We start from the raw sequence: 19,207 nt of genomic DNA, 5'->3' as shown, positions 1-19,207 counted from the left end.
CATTTATTATATACCCTGATCTGAAGTCTAAAATATGCATAATAACATATCTTGAATCAAATTTGTATCGCATTTATTTTGAACTCTTTGATGATCAATATGAAGTTATTGAGTTATTGTAGCTGATTATTGGCTACTGCAGTTATAATTAGTTGAATTTATTTAGACTCTAAATATCAAGAAAGTAAAACAAATTATATTCATTTTAAATCTTTAAATCAATATAAAAAAAAATTAAGGCTTTGGAGCTTTATTTTTCTCAATTTTTGTTGTTTTAGGCGTTTATCTTACACCAAAAATAAGCCTTATGTCATTAAAAATGCTACAGAGTCTGTGCCTAATGCATGCGTGCACATAAACATTAGTACTAATACTATTAATAAATAGGTACACATAAATAATGTTTCTAATTTGTAATAAGTTAAATAATATATTAAGTACCTATATTTACCTACTAATTTTTTTTTTCAAAAACTTTAATTTTCAAATTAAGATTAAATAATATCATTAGGATAATTCAAATATTAAATGTGTTTGTACACGTTCCAATCATGAAGAAGCTTATTGTTGAAAAATATAGGTATTTACAATTAGTGTATTATTATATAATTAAATATATTATGTAAACATACTTATAGTTAAATCGGGTGATTACTACCTATAGCTAGGTATGTGGTTTATCAGTTTATGACCAATTTTTTTAATATTTTATAGGGTTTAATGATTACTAATGATTTTTTTTTAAATGTTATTACTAATTAGTTTTATTTATTTTGTTTTACTTATGTCCTGTATACAAATACAATATATTGATTTATAATATTATTAACCTCTAAAGAAAAATCAAACTTTTTTAAAATTAATCAATTTATTCTTTGGAGTATTCCCAACTCCCGAGTATATTTAAAAGTATGTTTTTAAAATAATTGTACACATTTTAATCATTTTATACAAATTATAAATTTATATCATTATATTTCCAATGCCATGCAGGAAGACACAGGTTGTTTCAATTTGCAGACATTCTGTTATCGTATATCGAACGTTTAAAATTAAAAATAAATAATAGTATAAATTTACGTATTATTATTATTAGATAGGTTTATTAATTAATTATTTATAAACGGGAACACTATTTGAAATATTGTAGTTGGATCAACCAATGTATATTTTAAACGGAAACATTTTACATAATTAAATAAACTATAAAAATAATTAATAATGTTATACCTAGGTATTAAATCAAATAAATATGTAATCGATCTGGAAGCACATCCTATAGTTTCGACGACCAACTGTTAATTATTTAAATCATAATCCATACAATGAAATATTGAATCAATAAATATAATATCATAATATATTTATATATGTTATAATATAACACTCCAAAGGTTTTCTCTCTACCTATTATACTATTGCATTAATAAATAAATTATTTTAAAATATTTACATTTATTTTAGTTAGACAATTGTTGCGAGTTTTTCTTTAAAATGTTGTCGTCTTATACGGTTAGCGAAAATAATTTTGTAGATAACAATTCACATTTACTTTATGTCACGTTGATTTAAAAGTGCGTAAAAAAGGGTCGTCTGATATTCATGAAGGCGGTAAAATCGTAACAAACAACTCAAAGACATCACAAACACGCCCGTTAGTTAATAATATAGGGGCGTTATAGGTCTTAATGTATGTTGTTCAAAATGGGCAAGCTTTGTTTTAAAGTTCAATTGGTGAATAAAAACACTACTCAAGAGTAGCCAAAGGAATTTACAGGGTGACTCTTTAAACGCATGCTCCCATCCATTTTTCGCCTTTAATAATGAACTGATTCAGAATATTTCAACCTCTGATAATTTTCAATTTTAAGTATACCATTTTAAACCATGTATTAAATAGTTTAGCATTTTATATCGTTTAAGTAGCTTCCCGTGGGGATGTAAACTTGTTTTTTTTTCAATTGAGAATCAACGAGTTTACAGCAAATTGTTAAGCAGATGATTTTTTTGAATTTAAAATTTTGACGAAACTGTAAAAATGGAAAATTGTTTTACGAACACGATTTAGGTTGATGATCGTTATATCTATATTATAATGATTTGTCAATTAATTAAAATTTAACAAATCCATTACAGTGACCAGGTTAATGACAATGTACGTTTATCTAAACCTTCTACAGCAGAACTACCTGCTGGGGGCCATTTTTGAAATTGTGATAAACTTTGTCACATGCAATAAAAATTTTATCGCATGAAAATAAATATTTGGTATTCTTGAATTATGGTATTAATTTAGTCGAGTGGGTTATATGAACCAATGATAAAATTATACCGAAGACAGTATGAAATAATTATGATAAAATATAACAATACTTGTGTGTACGCGTTTAGTAGTATTATCTTAATTTATAATTATTCATTGATATTTCTTATGAATTAACATATTATTTACTATTTATTTAATTGTTCGAGATTTAAATAAGTTAATATGTCAAGTTTGTTTGCAAGGTTTCAAAATATGAAAGTGCAAGAAAATGTAGGGTTGTATGAAAGATTATTAACAAAAAAAATATTTATAAATATTGTATGATACACATAATAATATGTAGGTATCGCATAAAAGTATACAACACACATACACTTAGGTACCACTTACATATTTCTATTTTAACAATACTCAAATAGAATCAACATAATAGTATTATTATAGTTTTTATTTTCTCTTTATTCTATACTATAATACGTTTATAGAACCTTATAAGCGAGTAGGTAGGTACCTATATTAAATATTTAGACACTTCATAGAGGGTGATTATTCTAACAGTAAACACTCATTACCTTGAATAATACCTATTAAAGGTTTTCAAAAAACTGTTTTTACATGACTTCAAGTTATTATACGAAACAATGTTTTTGGCATAAAATACGTATTTGTTTCTTACCTTCTCACTATTGCAGGTTATCGTTATAATTTTTTTTAGATATGCATGTTGCTTTATTGAATGAGACAACAACAATTATTGATTTCATATGCCCGAGTAGAACATTTTCCTGATAATTTCAATATATAAAAATCGAATTTCGAACAATTACTATGAACTAGTTATTAGTATTTATAGTCGAGATTATTGTGGACCAACATTTTTTGCGGTTCCCCTATAGCAGTACCAATCAACTCCGCTAGTTTAAACTTTAAATTCTGTAAAAAAAAGTAAATACTTCGTGGGAAAAAACGATTTTTTTCTCTTAAACCCAGTCACGAAAAAAATGGATAAAAGCGAAAAGAATAACAACTGTGGTGTCTAGTATATCCCATATAGGTCCATATTATAAATGCTCGTGTGAATGAAATGCTATTGCAGAATGTTATATAATATTATATTGTTACGTTTTTGGGCGGTTTCGCCGAAAAAAAAAATATCATGCATTATATTATGTGCTTTCAATTTTGAAAAGAAGGCGGATTATACATGTATAAAAATATAATGCTTCTACAAGGTTGATATCACAAGTAAAAAAACCATCGCGAAATGTGCGTCAGGTGTACAGAAGGTTTAGGTGATACAAGAATCATCTCAATGGGTGCTGTTATTTTGCAAAAATTCGATTCTCATATTTTGTGAGAACATTTTTTACGACCGTTTCCTGAATGGACTGGCAAAAAGGTATATGATAAAATGTATTTTAAAAACTTAAAAAACTAAAAAAATTTTTTCACACAGAATAACAAGACAATCAATGCAATAATAATTAAAACGAATCTATATAATATAAATCACTAAAAAATAATGTTTCTGCTACGTATAACACAACAAGAAAACTACTTTAACTTATATAATTTGTATAATATTAATAAATAAATAATGTATATAATATAATATAGTAAATATCTTATTAAGAAAAATAATATGAATAAATGTTGGCTTGGAGAAAAACAAAAAAAAATGATGAATTACGTAATAAATATTTTATATTTTCTTTATAGTTACAGATGTTTATTAGTCGGTACAGAGTAAAATAAAATAGGAACCTATTTATCACTACTTACCATAAAAAATAGAAAAATTCGCATAGTTGCATGAAATTAAAAGATATGTTTTTAAACTGAAATATTTTAGTCATTTTGTGTCATGCTATTATTCTAAAATATAAATAAAATTGTAAGATTTGTATTAATCTGCAAAAATATATAGGTTATAGAATACAGTTATTTTCCTTTTTATCATACATTTATATGGAATGTTTTGTTTGATGATAAACAATAGATCCATTCACCATTGATCAATAATAATAGTAATTTTACATTTCATAATAATTTATAGACTATGTTTATTTTATGTCGTAATTGATGCTAAAAGAAATTTTTATCGTTTTTCTACTATTGGAAATTCATATGATTTCAATAATTTAAAATGTAACTTGTAGTTGTGTCATATTAAAATATTAATACTTACTGTAAGATTCTAATTTAATTTTGTTTTAGTATTTTAATTTGACACAAGTAAACCAGTAAACGTGTTTACTCAACTTTCTACAAAACAATCAGATGTCAAATATTTTATTCACGACTTCCATCCAGATGTTGTTTTTCATCAGAACGTTCCCGGACATATTATAACTATTGATCTTAAAAAATTTGAGATGAATATTTTATTTTGTTTTTTATCTGAATATTGTCATTGCAAATGCAAAATAAATGTTAACGTCAGTGGACACGTGAATTACTTATTTGAGACCGTACCTACGCAATACGCAAAATTACAAATGTAATATGATTCTTTAACGAATTTTCCACCACTTTGTTTTTAGATCTCGCCTGACAAAAATATTGAAGAGTTACGGAAAACAATTATTCTTATTTGAAACTAGACTCCACATTTTAATTTAAGTTAATTTCCATTAACCCTCCCCTTCGGCACCAAGTGTAGACAATATTCAAGAAAGGTTATTGCCGACGTGTTTGAAATACCAAAGAAAATTAATTTATTATTGGCAACCTAATACTTGTACGTTTTTTTTTTAAATTTCCCAAACGTGTAAGTATTATTGAAAATGATGAGTATAAACTATTAAATATTGGATAAACTGTAAGTAATAAATAATAATATACTGTTCGGTATTCTTTTAGATAAAACTATTTGAACAAGGAGTACCAGTGCTTAAATCTATTACAAAAATAATACAATCTAATATTAATTAATTACACTATTCAAAACACTATCAAAAAAGAATAGTATATTCCATCAAAATACTTCACCAAGATTTGGGAAACACAACACTGTATTGGCCATTTTAAATGTATCGTATAAATGCTTGATAGCTATATCAGTTATCAAATATTTGTTTTTAAGTTAATGCATTTGATGCTTAGGGATTTGAGAATGTACATAGTATATACTATGGAATATTATAGTATCCATCTGAGATTGTTATATAATATAGTTATAATATATTAATATTATATAGTTGAATAGTACTTAATATATAAAACCGAACCAATGCCAACAACGTATTATAATAATATTATATAAATAAAAATCGGTTAAGGATGTTTAAGATTCGCGCTGTACTTTAGTTGTATGTAGAAACTATTTATAAAGTTTACACGGTTTATTATTTTAAAATCTAATATTATGAAGATTTTCGCTTTAAATACGGGTATGAATAATATTTGTTAATCGACGACTAAAATCAAGTATTTTGAGCTGGTAAATGTATAATATACCGGTTGCTCATTTCAACAGGAAGAGTATTTTCATGCATGTTTAATATCATGAATTAACTATTTAAATATTTTAAATACAATAAATATCAATAATGCAATAATATTATGTTAGTATGTTACACATAATACTCTGGTAATATTGCCGTGTACCTAAATGTCCTATATATATATAATTTTTACACGCAGAGTTCAATGTCGGAATCGTATACAGCGATTGTTTCAATTCAAACGGGTATGGTATTTTTACATTGTAAATTACCAAAGATTTAAGCGACAAGACTGATAATAATTATTGATGTGTACCTATAATAATAATATAATCTTGAGTACGACAATGCAGACGACGATACCCGCGCATCGAACCTGTGCGCGAAGGCGAACCGATAAGTCGTTATTTTTAAAAATCGTACACCTAATACCGTTTCGTCGGCATTGACGACAATAATATATTATAAATTATAATACAATACGGTCACGGAGGCTCGCAACGGTTTTTGACTTTCGAAATTTTCTAGTCGGACGCCCGTGTTAATACAATAAACTATTATAAAATATTATATTATATAATGGTGTTAATAAAATAATATTAATTCGTTGGCTTCTGCGGTGGGTCGTCGGTGTGCGACGGAAAGTCCACGTAGTGATGAATATTATTGTAACGAAATAACAACAACGTATAATATTACCTTAGCATTATTATTAATATTTCAAATCATTCGCACCGGTAACTCAAATCCATGTGCAAATATACCTGTGGCGAGGAGTGAGGGGCGATAAGAATAACACAGTGGTGGCGGCGGTGGTATTGATTTTTGTTCTTTTCGTTAACAATTTCGTCGTAGGTATCACACCCCCTCGTCACCTCCCTCCCTCCTCGGACGACCGAAAACCGATGATTTCGTCGGAAATCGCTTTCATTCAACGGAATTATTAAAATACAATTTTCAAAAATATTCAAAAATACCTATTCACAATAATAACGATAATAATAATAATAATAGTAATAATAATAATAATAATAACGACGCGTTATTTAACGTACGGGCTATGTTCCGATTTATTTTCTTCTTTTCGAGGGGGAAAAAAAATCACGTGGTCGACCGGCCGGTGTTTCGGCGACGGCGGCTGTACCGGTGCGTGAGAAAGACGGGTGTCGAGGAGGGCCCCCCGGTTCGTGCGTTCCTCGACATCGGTGCCTGGGTGGCGGGGTTGACGGGGAGGGGACGTTCAAACGCAGCGGCGGCGGCGGCGGCGGTGGTTGCTTTGGTTGAGAGGGGGGTCGGTGCGCGGTCGGGTACCGGCGGGGCGGCGAGGAGAGCAAAGACGCCGGCCGGCCGCCGCCGCCGCCGCATGTCATCCCTACCCCGCGGCCGACGCGTAGCCACCCCACCACGCGCGCGCGCGCGCCGCACCACGGGAAAAAAAGCGGCCGGCGGCGCGCGCGAACCCGGCAAGCAAACGCGCACAGCCACCCCGTCTCATACCGGCAGTCGTTAGAAAATCGTTCGTTCAGTCAGTCCTTCGAGTTCACACGCACGTTCATCACGCGCACTCGTCGTCGACGCCGTCGTCGTACACTCACCGTACATACAAACACGCGCGCCGAAAATCACTACTTTTAACTATATTATTAAAATATATAAACAAATATTTTTTACACGTACGGTAAAATCTCGCGTCTTGTCGACTCCACACACTAACGTACCACACGGACAACGGACCACAGACCGGCGAGCGTGTACTCGGCTGCCACTGCCGCCCGACTATAAAAATTTGAACGTAAATTCTTTTTTTATTTGTATAACTATTACAATATACGACTGTACGAGCGAGTATTTGTTTTTTTTTTGATTTTTGAAAAATTATCTTTTCTGCCGCAACGCACATGTAATTCGCGCGTGTCACGCTACGAGTATACGAATTTAACGTAAATTACATTAATATACCTACCGATTTTCGCCGACCGGATTATCAAAGGAAAAAAAACGCTTTTATCAAGTTAACGTAGAAATTTATTTTTCTAAAAACCACACATTTTTTCTCACAAACCGTCGTTTCGTCGAAACAACAAAGATGCCAGCCACCTTATTTTCTGAACTGGAATTCTCGACCAACCAACACAACAACAAAGTTATCGAAGACACTCGAGCCCTGCAAGTAGCTCTGGAACTCAGTATGTTGTATATGAACGGCGAACAGCGACAACAGAAGGTGGACAACAGCTCTCTGTCCGGCGGCCAGAACATGGACCAATCCTCAATGGCACCCAATTACATTCCACACGGATTCCCGGAAGAACCAAGGAACAAGAAGAGCCAAAACATGACCGAATGCGTACCAGTGCCCAGTTCCGAACACGTGGCCGAGATCGTTGGCAGACAAGGTAATATAACATAATTATTATTAATACTACTATAGCATACCTATTTATAAGACTTATTATTACTATTTATTTTGATTGGATCGTTTTGTATTGTGCACTCTTATGTATAGTATGTACGCGTATTATATTAATATTATAATACTTGTACCTATTACCTATTATTTATTTTTAACATAGTTTTCAATAATTCATGCATACGCACACGCACACACGTGGGTCTATTTTCGGAACCGGTGGGGATTCCGGCGATCGGGGCTTATCATACACATTCGTATACGTTACGTCGCCGGGTATTTCAGTTTCATTTTTAGCCTGACTACCTGTTGGCTCAACAATAATGTCCATCGGTTATTCGGAATTCTAGATAACAGTGAGAGATTACCGTCCGATGACGAAGTAACGATAGGTCTGTGATAATCGTCCAATTTAATTCGGTTGTGGGTCTGTTGGAAATATTATTTTCACAGGTTATTATTATTATTCGTCTTGTACGTTGGTCTTGGTCTTTTCCGTTTTTCATGTATCGCTACCGTCGTTAAGATTTTGCGCGCGCAAATTCCGTGCGGGCGGCGAGGGCAATCCGATCCACCGGCGGTAGCCCCTATGCACACACACACACTCCGCGGTGGTATCCTGTACCGCGGTATGCCACCACGCTCGTAATAACAATAATAACAACGACGACGACGACGACGACGACGACGAAGAGTTGAAACCGGTCGTCAAGTTTCATTAAACAAAAGCGTCTGGCGGCGGTGCAGCACCTCTCGTCGTCGTCGTCGGTTACGTGTATGTGTGTGTGTGTGTGTGTTCGCGTTCCACACGGCGAGACAGCTGGCAGGAAACGGTCGGGGCGCCTCCTGTTCTGCTGCCGGGTAAAGACCTCGTGGTCTACACACACTCTCTCGCTCACAATTACGACACAAACAATATCGAATCGGTTGTGCCGGGTTTGCTTGCGTGTGTGCGAGCTCGCTCCGCGTGTGTGTGTGTGTATGTCAGATGGCGTTCGAGTTTTTTTTTTCATTTCGTTTATAACCTCGGACGACGACGGTTAGACTTCGGCTCTCGCACAACCTTGAAACCGGTGGAGAGAAACCGAGAAAGAAAGAAAGGAAAAAAATATAAACCGTCTCGTTTTGGTAATAAAAACGATTTTTCGTGATTTATCGTCTCGCACCGCCGTTGCGAGTTTTCAACCCTAGAACCTACATACCCCCTCCCCCACCACTCCCAATAGCGGACGTTTATCAATCAGTCGACGACGATGACGCTGACCGCCGACGCTAATTAGGGGGCCCCCTCAGGACCATTGACCCAATGCGCCGGTGGTTACCAAGGCCACGGTCTTCGGCCAAAACATTCGCCTTGTACACAACAGTGTGTGCATTGCTCGCCTATATCATAACATAGTCTGTATGTTGACGCGTGGGTGCGTGCGTGCGTGAAAAAACAACAGTCTAATAAAACACGGACAATGTGTTCCCGCCAAACGGACAACAATATCACATCGGTCGTCCCAAGGTTGTCGTATAATATGAACGTACATCGGTCGTCGTGTAAACCACGTGGTCGTGTCTCTCGCCGGAGCGCAGCAATTTATTTTATATTTGTGTATATTATATTACATTAAGACGTGTTTGTGTGTGTGTGTAGGCTATGCCCGACGAGTGGGCAGGGGGACTGGTGGTGGTGGTTTTGGTGGTAGTGGTGTCGGTGAATCCTCCTCCCGACGACGATGACAATAAATCGATTTTTATAATATTTTTCCCGTGTCGGGCAATGTCGGTCGCGTCTCGTCGTTTATTCTTCAGAGTCAGGTGGTCGTGAAACGAGATGAAAAAAAAATTAGACCGTTTCCCCGACGGGTATATAGAATGGCAGCTGCCCACCGTGGGGTTGGACCACATTCGCTCGGGATCACAATGCTTTTTTGTGTGTGTGTTGTATATTATGTGTACCTGTTCCTCCTTCTCTTCATCTACCTGTTTAAACCGTGCGACCCGATCTGTGTGTGTTTGAACTGCGAACCTCTACGTATAATATATTATAACCTCCTCAGTGTACCGCCGGCGAAAGAGAAGACCCGTATTTTCTTCTACCCGAATATACCGTGTACCTTAACAACAATACATTTTTTTCCCCATTTAAAGGAATTCCTTATTAATAATAAATAATAAAAGAAACACAATCCGACGAATCTTTATTTTTCGTCAGAATACCAGATACTGGTTTTTTTCTTAAAACGTATAAAAAGTGGGTGGGAACCACTGCTTATATATAAAATTGTCGTCTGTATTCGGCCGTAAATTATAATAATACTGTAATAATAGACGCAGTGGCTGTGTCAATTACGACGAAAGTCTTGCGAACATTTTTGGCACCTCGTGTGAAAATTTCTAGACGATCGTGCGTTTTGAGATTGTTAGAAAAAACGGCACGTGTATAATGTGGTATAAGGGGTCGTGCACCCCACCACTAGCAGCGGTCCGTGTCCGCCGCCGCGTGTGCACAAGACGAAATCGATATTGCAGTCTGGGCCGACCGTGTGCCACCTCCACTACTCCTCTCACACCATAGTCAACGCATATCTACCCCGTAAATATTGTTCTGCTAGGGTGTGTCAACCCTTTGCGGCGAGGGTAAAACAAAACGCGCCGATAAAAACAACATCGATAGGTGTTACACCTGTGCCTCGTATGTGTGTGTATTGACCTTACAAAACTAAATAAAATCGTCCAAATGTCGAACGAGTAGTATAAACGAGCGATTTTTATCGACGTCTACGACCGGATTTGCGACCGCGTGGTTTCGTCATTATCTTTTTCGTGGAACTGTTGTAATATATTATTATTATCTGGAGGACCCTAGGCTTATATTTTTCTTGCGTTGATGGTTATTGTATATAATTTGATATTGTATTTTGTTTATAAGAAGACGTAGTCGTAGTGTTTTGCTTTTACTCTACCGTCCGGCGGCCACCGTCGCATATAATCCCGAAACACCCTCTTCCTTCCCTCGCCCCTACGAAGACGACGGGCGAACGAGTGGAAGATTACTTCTCTGGAAACTCCGCATCCGCCGCTTTCCCCTTTTTGCACAGCGCACACATACTTCCCCATGACAACGGATGTTGTTGCCTTGGATACTGCCGCCGCCGTCGCGCCCCTCGTCGGCGGCGGCAGCAGCGGTCGTTCGCCGGCGAAATTGAAGCTCACGTGTGCGTGCGTTTCGCGCGGCGGCGACGCGCAGGGATCCGGACGCCTCCCCTTTGTCGCCGCTCACCCCCACACCGTCGGCGAATTGATTTGTGTAGGCCGTTCAACCCGTCGCGCAGACACCTACCCTCCGCTTTCTCGGCACCACCGCCGACGCTCGAGTGTTATGTGTACGGCCTACCCCTCATCCCCTCTTAATTTCATATACCCGCCCTCGAAAAACGGCGAGGGCAAACTTTTCGGTACCCGAAAAAATAAATTCCTTTTCCGCCCCACCGCTTTGCAGCGAGCGAGCCCTTTTTTTTCACCATGGCATGGGTTTCGTTGTGTTTATATATTTCTATCGATCACCTCTGGCGTGGTAACCCGCCTGGAATATGGACGCACACGATTGTTCGTCCGATATTCATTTCCGGTGACTGAATAAGAAAACGGGTGTTCGATAATTATGCGCAAAATCGGATCCCCTTCAACACCAGTACCCCGTCATAAAAACAAACGCCTCGATGAATATCGGTTAAGTCTCGATAGAATATTATATTACACGTTTTTATTATAATATTATATCTGGTACATATTATTCAACAACACAACAAATCGGGTTCTTTTTCTCGAATTTCATCCAATATGAAGTGATCGGTGGGTGGTTGGGTAGTTGGGTGAATGGAGGCGGCAGTAGTTAGTAGTTGAGTAACACACACACACACAATGCGACGATATGGTGTCGGCGGTGGTTCAAATAATTATATATTATTACGTTTTTTTTTGTTATTATTAAATAATGCGTGCACCAGCCGTCGTTTGGCGAGGTTGGAGACAAAGCGCCGCGCCGGTTGAACTGCCTCTATCAAGGTGAGCGGCGTCTGCTTACCACGGGTTCCCGATAGACTGTTAAACGACGGCCCCTCCCTCGCCTCTACCGTCTCTGACACGATCACACGCGCGCCGCCCGTCCGACGGTCGTAATAATGCACCTCATTAATTTATTTTGTAACTACGAGGACGAGTATGAAATCGATATGACGCGACTTTCGTTTGGACGAATGGGGTGGGGGGTGAAAAAACATTAACGAAATAATATGTGTTACGCTCGCGTAGAAGCAGGGATACATTTTAATCAAGTTTTTTTTTTCTCGTTCAGGTTGCAAAATTAAGGCTCTGCGTGCCAAGACCAATACTTACATTAAGACTCCGGTGCGTGGCGAAGAACCCGTATTTGTAGTGACAGGACGCAAGGAAGACGTGACCAAGGCAAAGAAAGAGATACTGTCGGCGGCCGAACATTTTTCGCAGATCAGAGCTTCTCGCAAGAACATGGCTGGAACTCTGTCACCGCCAGGACCTCCCAGCGTTCCCGGACACGTCACCATCCAGGTATGTTGAATTCACGTGTTATCTGTGTGACTGTGTACAACAGGGAAAGGGAGTAGACACTAATGGCTATTGTTTTTTTTCCGCACTTGCAGGTTAGAGTACCATACAGAGTTGTCGGTCTTGTCGTTGGTCCCAAAGGTGCGACTATTAAACGCATTCAACATCAAACTGGCACATACATTGTAACTCCTTCTCGTGACAAGGAACCCGTATTCGATGTTACCGGCCTGCCAGACAGCGTGGAAACTGCCAAACGTGAAATTGAAGCACATATAGCTCTGCGCACTGGCAATGGCATGGGTGATGAAGAGAATGGTGTTGCCCTAACTTCCCTCTGCAAACCTAACCCATTGGCCGGTCTTTTCGATCTTACTGACTCAATGGGTCCAGCTATTTTATCCGGCAGTTCAGGATGCAGCTCCGGTTCAGTAAGCTCATGCGGTTCTGGTGTATCGGCACTTGGTGACTTGGGAAACAACATATGGTCAGATGAAGGAATTGGAGGAGAATCACCGTCGTTTGAAAATGTTGGCCTCTGGGGATTCATGGGATCGTCCAGACCATCGCCTGCAAGTTCAACATCTCCACCGCCAGCTAAAAAGACTTGTTTAGTGTGTCACATGAGGGATATTGACGCCGCTCTTATTCCATGTGGTCACAACTTATTCTGCTTGGATTGCGCATCAAGCGCTTGCGATTCAAACGGACTTTCTCATTGTCCGGTATGTAAGATACCTGCGCGTCAAGCTATTCGCATCATCTCTTAAGCCAAGGACAAACAAAAAGTACCATAATAAATCCCTTTTATTTAGTACCTAAATGATTCCTAAAAACAGATCCAAAACATTTAGTATTTAATTTAGATTATAGTAAACACGACATTTATATCGCTCTATTTAGTGGAACGAAAAAAAGGGATTCAATCGAAGGCTGATTGATTTAATTGACGAACATAACAAAACGAGTCATTTTTTTATTTAATTATTATTATTAAATTATTATTCTTTTTAAAGAATTTTTATTATTATCCATTTGGTTATTGTGTATTTTGTTGATAAAATATGTTATTTGTTTAGTTTTTTTTTCTCAAAAATTGACCGACGATCTCTATGAGAAGTCGTGACTAGAATGTTCTCGCCAGAAAACATGACATTTAATATAGATGATATTGCCAGTGTTAGTGATTAATAATTTATTATCAACAAATTTTTCTCTTTGAGTTTTTTTTTTTTGTAGGTGTTAGATTTTTAACACAATTACTGTGAACAAATGTTAAAAGTTTGTTTCAGTTTTTCTCACGACTGTGTAAGATTTTAATAATGTATACTGACATATCCCTTGTTAAGTTTTTTTACAAAAACCATTTAAAGAAATAAACAGCACCTACCTCCAACATCCTTGGACCTTGGTGCTAAATATAATAATTTTTTTTCTTCACAGTTTACACAAAGTTTTTACAAATATATGTAACATAAATTTTATTATATATAAAAGGTATATAATATATATTATTCAAAGCTTAATTTACATCCATATAAGCCATGGTCATTTTTAATATTATTTTCATTCATTTTCTTTTTTTTTACGCAATTAAATAATTGAAAAATTTCTATATAATATATAAATATATATTTTATAAATTATTTAAAAAAATTGTTCCATTCCGAAGCGGCACATTTTAATAGTATAGGTGTGGTGATCGGGCTGTGATTTAAACTGCCAATTTTCCCTTATACCTCGACACCCCACCATCTCGAACACCTTATTTACATTTAGACATTTTTTACTAGCTAATTAAAGCTCAATTTAACTAAAATACAATCATATGGTAGAGTAGAATAAAATTTATAAAATAGGTTATATATTAGCACCAACACCACTCGTCAGACAAAGACTGGATGAAAATTAGGAAAATAAAAATGACTCATATAATAATAGTTAATGTAAAATCTTAACATGAGTGTGTGTGTGGTGCATTAAAGGCAATGCAAAAATATAGTCCTAAATTTTATATCTACTTGTGTAATATAATTTATAATTTTTTTATACATTAAACTAAAATGACAAATATTTTATTATGTAAGTCCTAATATTGCCAAATTTAAGAACCTTGAACATTAAAATGTGCCATTTCGTGTAAAAATAAGAAAAAAATGATATTTTTTCCAATAAAATTGTTTACATTTTGATATGTAGCATCATTAAAATAATATTAAATATATTTATATATAAATATAATTAAATAAATCTTAATTTAATGTCTAAATACTTATTCTTATATATATTATATATTAAAATAATGTTGTGTAGTAATTTTGGTTTTTAGAGTGAATGAGGAAATGTTATATCGTAACTATTTAAATACTCTTAAGAAAAAATTTATTTAAAAAAAACAAAAAAAAGTTTTCGTTTTCTAGAGATATTATACTTAAACAAATTGTATATTTTTGTTATTTATTAAATATCCCCGCCCATAACCCCTCCCTTAATCATTATTGCCCTATCCCATCTCCACTGCATTGTTAAGTATGTAGTTAGGCTACTTAGTTAACTTTTTCTTTTTATTATTTTTATACTTTTTTATTTCATATATTTATCTGAAAAAAACTAAATAGTTATTTACATTTTAATTATTACATATTTTTATTATTTAGTTGTGATGTTTTATTTTTTAATAGTATTTGATGTTAATACTGATACTTAAAAAATATACCGAACTAGTATTATTTATTAGGATCTTTTGTTTACTTTTTGATATAAACATTGTTCTGGTTTATTTCTTAGTGCACATTTTTTTATTCATACTTTTTTATTTATATAAAATAAAAAACCTTATTGCTTTTTATATTTTGTGTTCTGTTTTTTTTTCCATTTTTTGGTTGTATATAATAATTATGTATTGTGTTTAATAATCTAGATACTGTGTTAGGCCCAAAGAATATTTTTCTGCATTTTCAAAACATACAAAAAATTGGCTTGAGTCTTCATAAAATGCATTTAATACTTTTATTTCTAAAAAAAATTAAAAAAATTAACTAAAAAAAATTAAGAATTATTTATTTAAAAATAATTTTATACGTTTGAGAACTGTTTATAAATTTTAAAAACAGACCAGATTGATAATCATAAACATAATTCAATTTATATATGCATATATAAAAATTTAAATAATTATATATATAATAAATTTTATACATATATTTATACTCGGCTTTAATTGTTTTTTAAACTTTTTTTTTGTGAGAATTTCATAAATTTCTTGTTATTAGCAAAATTTAGCATAAATATATTATAACTAATAATATAGACATATTATAAATTAAAATACTGTAATAGAGCGCAATCAAAGTGTGATTGTTGCTCATTACTGTTTAAGGTAATTTCTACTAAAAAGTTGCGTTAAGAATTAATATTTTAGACTAATCGAAATATATGGTTGTCAAGCTTATATCATATTAGAGACGGGATTGATGAGGAATTGTTTTTTTTTTTGAGTATGTTAAGATGCAGTTTTCATTATTTTATTTCGGCCTAAATCCAAATCAGTATTATAAAATGGTGTCTTAACTGTACACATGACTTGTTTTTTTTTAACAGTAAAAATATGTATCTTGTAATAATTATATTGTCTGAAGAATAACTAGATAGTTTATTATAATGTAATAATATTATATCCCCTGTTTTTTTTTCGATCTCAATATTTTTACTTTGCATTATTATACTTGCAAACAACAAGGACTGATTATAAAGCAATAATGAAAGTATAATAATATAAATAAAGTAAATATTTATTTTTATTTTTATTATTATAATTAAAATGATACGAAGTAATTAAAAAATAATAATAATCAAACATCCAAAGTATATTATTACGATCCCCGTATTGTTCGAAGTGTAATTTATGTATTGAAAACTGCTCATCATCCTTATAATTAAATGAAAGTAAGTTGTATTTAGCGTTTAAAAATTATATAATTATGTTTTTGTGTTTCTATTTATAATATTATATTATATTATAAAAAAAGTAACGAAGATGATTTGTAACTTGTATTATTATAAAAAATCCTAAATAATTGTTTTTCAGTATAAAAAATATATTATAATATATATATAAAAAAGAAAATGTTTATTTATTTTTAGATATTTATTCCTTTTTCCTTAACTGCAATACTGCTTTCATACCAATATAAAATGTATATCAATTTGATATAGTACTTGAAATCTTGAGGTCCATATTTTCAACCTGTAGTTGTTAATGAATTCAAGCAAATATCGTACAACCGGACACGGGTTACAGGTGCATTATGTTGGTTTATCTCAAATACTTAGGTAATATCTATTTATATCTATTTTCTGTTTGTATATTTTATAAACAGGTAAACATATTATAATTGTTTATCACACAACCGAACACTAGTTCATCAAAAGTATCTATAAATATTTTAAAATGGTTAAAATCACTAACCCAGAGCTGGTTCTACATAATTGGTATGTTTACTGGAAAGATTTGTACCACTGCATTATTTTGCAAATTGTCAATAAAGATTTTCACTCTTGGGTTTTACTTGAACGTCAACTAATTCTACAAGTTCATCGTTAAAAGATTGAATTTTTAATTCATAAAACTTCCATACTTTTCTAATAAATAGGTAAGTCGTAAGTACCATTGCCGAATCCTAGAATAAGAGTTTATCAATGTCCGTTTCGAAAAAAGTTGTACAAAAAATCCAAAAATACAAAGTGTTCTATTAAATTGTCACCTATAATTAAATTATATTAATATATATTATTATATTATTATTATTGTATAGTGATAGATGCTTGTTTTAATTTATTTTAAATTATTACAACTATTACTGTAGTTATCGATGTTTCTATTTTTTTTTTAAATTAAAAAATATTATAGTAATGCAATAGAACTATAGAAGTCTTCGCAGTTTTAAATAAATGTATTATGTATGTATCAAAATTAATTGCAGTAAGTTCTTAGAGTCAATGACGAAATCCAACAAAATATTGTTAATATAATAGAATAAAATATATAATATCAATATGATTAATTATTACAACATTAAAATTAATTACATTTATCAAATTAATGTTAATCATACATAATATATATGGTTATATAGTTATAAATGTCAATTTTTGTTTGATAGTAAAAATGTACTCGGACTTTTTGTCTGCCAATAAAAAATGAATCCACACTTTTTGTCCAATTTTTTCAAAATGGGCTTTTTGACCGATTACTTCTTTAAGTGAACTGAAATGTGTGTAATAATTGCTGTAATTTGTGGTACTATGATGTTTTCAGCGAATTGTGGAATAAAAATCCCAAGACTACAATATTACTCACACAAACACATGCAAATTATCGAAGTTTGTGTCAGGTTTTTGAGTGGCAAAATTAAATATTCCAAATTTTTTGAATTCGGTAAGCCACAATCTATTAATTGACGGCGAGTTAACTACATATTATTTGATAATTATTTTTATTTTATAACACTTTAAATATTTCATCTATACCAGCTATAAATTATAAAGTAAAACTTCTAAAAACGCTTCCTAATAATATTTCATTTACTAAATAGTAAAAATATTATAGGAAACGTAGTTACAAAATATTTTAAATTTTCAATCATTAGCTATAAAAATTGAACATTTTCTAAATTTTAAGCAATATTACTACACTATAAGTATATATTTGTAATTAAATATTAATAATGTTGGTAATTACACTAGTTAATTAGAGTTTAAAAAAATTGTTGTTCAATAATTTGCATGTATTAGTGAGTAATATTGTAGTTAGTCTGGGGATTTTTATTCTGATAACTTACGTTTTTGGCATAAAAAAAAAAAAAATATTCTAATAAAAAGAAAACGGAGATTTTGTGAGCAGTCTTACAGATAGCATTTTGTTATACCAATAACAATTACTGTTGACAACAAAAGATAATATTATTCCTAATTTGACATTTTTAGACCCAAAACTATACACAGGATTCGTTTTCTCTGTCACCGCTGGCGACTGACTGCCGGAATAACTTACACCAGAAAAACGTCTATGGTTATTTTAAAATTCTGTGGAAATTGACTGTCAGTTGTTGTAACTTATATTGAATAAACATCGGAGGACATTTTATAACGTGTGTCCTTTGTATTATAATATATAAAAAACACTGAATCTCATGATCCCCGATCGATGGCCGTTCAGTTCTTCAATATCGAAACTACCTGCTTTTCCTTTCGAGACAGTTTCTATATACCTACCGCTGTGTGTTGGGTAAAAGAATAGTCATTTCAACATAAAACTTCTGAACCAGAATTTTTTTTTTTTCAGTTTGATTCCTACCTTCTTTTCGTTTTATTGTAATATATATACCCGCAGTTCTACTTTCGTTGCAACTATACCCCCCTCGGGGGATGCTATGCCGTTTTTTCTCGTATTTGGTTTTTTTTTATTTTCTTCACATTCGGACGAGTTACTGTGAAAAATTAATGTTTTTC

General features: G+C 33.1%; 1 protein-coding gene across 1 annotated transcript; it reads left to right on the top strand.

Moving 5' to 3' along the window:
* The first annotated feature begins 7,203 nt into the window (after nt 1–7,203).
* Nucleotides 7,204–14,620, top strand: LOC111030097 (RNA-binding protein MEX3B). The gene is made up of 3 exons (XM_022309441.1): nt 7,204–8,108; nt 12,468–12,700; nt 12,793–14,620. The coding sequence occupies exons 1-3, from the start codon at nt 7,799–7,801 to the stop codon at nt 13,465–13,467; spliced, it is 1,218 nt and encodes a 405-aa protein (XP_022165133.1). The 5' UTR covers nt 7,204–7,798; the 3' UTR covers nt 13,468–14,620.
* Nucleotides 14,621–19,207: the final 4,587 nt, after the last annotated feature.

The sequence above is a fragment of the Myzus persicae genome, unplaced genomic scaffold (genome assembly GCF_001856785.1).
Source record: "Myzus persicae strain clone G006 unplaced genomic scaffold, MPER_G0061.0, whole genome shotgun sequence".
Taxonomy (NCBI): domain Eukaryota; kingdom Metazoa; phylum Arthropoda; class Insecta; order Hemiptera; family Aphididae; genus Myzus; species Myzus persicae.
This window is presented reverse-complemented; position numbering and strand designations above follow the sequence as displayed.

What these genes read in the sequence shown, in the direction of transcription:
- LOC111030097 (XM_022309441.1), top strand. Translation starts at nt 7,799, where the DNA reads ATGCCAGCCACCTTATTTTCTGAACTGGAATTCTCGACCAACCAACAC. An exon ending in CGAGATCGTTGGCAGACAAG is followed by an intron (nt 8,109 to 12,467) that starts GTAATATAACAT and finishes TTTCTCGTTCAG; the next exon opens with GTTGCAAAATTAAGGCTCTG. An exon ending in CCGGACACGTCACCATCCAG is followed by an intron (nt 12,701 to 12,792) that starts GTATGTTGAATT and finishes CCGCACTTGCAG; the next exon opens with GTTAGAGTACCATACAGAGT.